A 1,407-nucleotide genomic window follows, 5' to 3' on the forward strand; every position below is an offset into this window, starting at 1 on the left:
CAATATCTTGGCGATATTCCCCTGTGAAGGAACTGGGGGGGCTTCGCTCGAGCTGCTGCTGCTGCTGCTGCTGCATGCAGCCACTGCAGCAGCAGCAGCTGCTGCTGCTGCTGCTGTCGCCGCAGGCCCGGTCACAGCTGCAGCAGCAAGAGAGGTCAGGGGTGTCTGGTTGTTGAGGATATTACTGTGTGTATATACACCTCATCTTCTGATAGTTCCTGCAGCAGATTCAGCGCTCTGGGCTCACCGAGACATCTCTGCTGCTGCTGCAGCACCACCGCTGCTGCTGCGTCCGCTGCTGCAGCAGCAGCAACTGCCGCAGACACTGCAGCAGCAGCAGCAGCTGAGACTGTTGAAACCCCCCACATAAAACCTGCAGCAACACTCTTATTACTTCCTTTTGCTGCTGCTGCTGCTGACGGTCTCTAGGGCCTCTCCTGAGCCGACTTGTTGGCAAGGGGATTCCCAGTGACCCCGGAGCAGCAGGAGCAGCAGCAGCAGCAGCAGCAGCAACAGCAACTGCAACAGCAGCAACAGCAAGTTGTACAAACACCGCAGCAGCAGCAACAACAACTGCAGCAGCTGCAGCAACATGTCTGCCCAGTGGGGCCCCCCATCAGCCCGGCATGCACGCGACGAGACCGCTCGCGCCGTAGATGCAGCAGCGGCAGCAGCAGCAGCAGCTGCTGCTGCTGCTGCTGCTGCTGCTGCAGCGGGAGCGTTGGGCCGCGGCTGCCGCACCGCCCCACCCACCGCAGCAGAGAGGCCCCCAGTAGCTCCCCCCCCCTCTCTGCGTATGGAGCCGCAGCTGCATATACACCCCAGCAACAGCAGCATCAGCAGCAGCAGCAGAAGCAGCAGAAGCAGCTGGAATCCACACCACAACCAATACCACAGCATTAGCAGCAACAGCAACACCAGCAGCAGCAGCAGCAGCAGCGGTGATTCTGTCGGCGACACTGCCGGCCCTCCTGTAGGAGACAGAGGCAGCAGCAGCAGCAGCAGCAGCAGCAGCCTTCATCATTACAGCTACCCTGAGCAGAGGTCACGCATGCACCAGCAGCAACAGCAGGAGCAGCAGCAGCAGCAGCATTCCTTGCTGCGTCCCCGCGGGAGGCCCCCAGAGGATGTCTCGTGCGTCTCTCTGCATGCACCCGCCCCCCACCAGGAGCTGCAGCAGCAGCAGCAGCAGCAGCAGCACTTCGACGAGCAGCAGAAGCAGCAGCAGAGGATCCGTCGGCCTGTGCAGCTGAAACCTCGCCAGAGGGGCCCCTCTGAGGAGGGGGCCCCCGGGGCCCCCCGAGGCAGCTGGGCAGCCCAGGACGTCCGCCAGCGTGTGCTGCTGCTGCTGCATGTCTTTGCCTATGCTTCTGCCTCCTGCCCCAGGCGCTGCTCCTTGCTGTTCGT

The 1,407-nt window shown here is 62.5% G+C and overlaps 1 protein-coding gene across 1 annotated transcript in view; it reads left to right on the forward strand.

Moving 5' to 3' along the window:
• Positions 1–592: 592 nt before the first annotated feature.
• The window catches only part of EMH_0039890 (uncharacterized protein), a gene marked incomplete at both ends in the record, with an annotated part of 4,050 nt that continues 3,235 nt past the window's right edge, over positions 593–1,407 (forward strand). Inside the window, 2 exons of the mRNA XM_013495445.1 lie at positions 593–1,324; positions 1,387–1,405. Coding sequence (XP_013350899.1) covers positions 593–1,324; positions 1,387–1,405 — 751 coding nt within the window. The remainder of the gene's footprint in view (positions 1,325–1,386; positions 1,406–1,407) is intronic.

The sequence above is a fragment of the Eimeria mitis genome, genomic scaffold (assembly GCF_000499745.2).
Source record: "Eimeria mitis Houghton genomic scaffold, Emh_scaff1579, whole genome shotgun sequence".
Lineage (NCBI taxonomy): Eukaryota > Apicomplexa > Conoidasida > Eucoccidiorida > Eimeriidae > Eimeria > Eimeria mitis.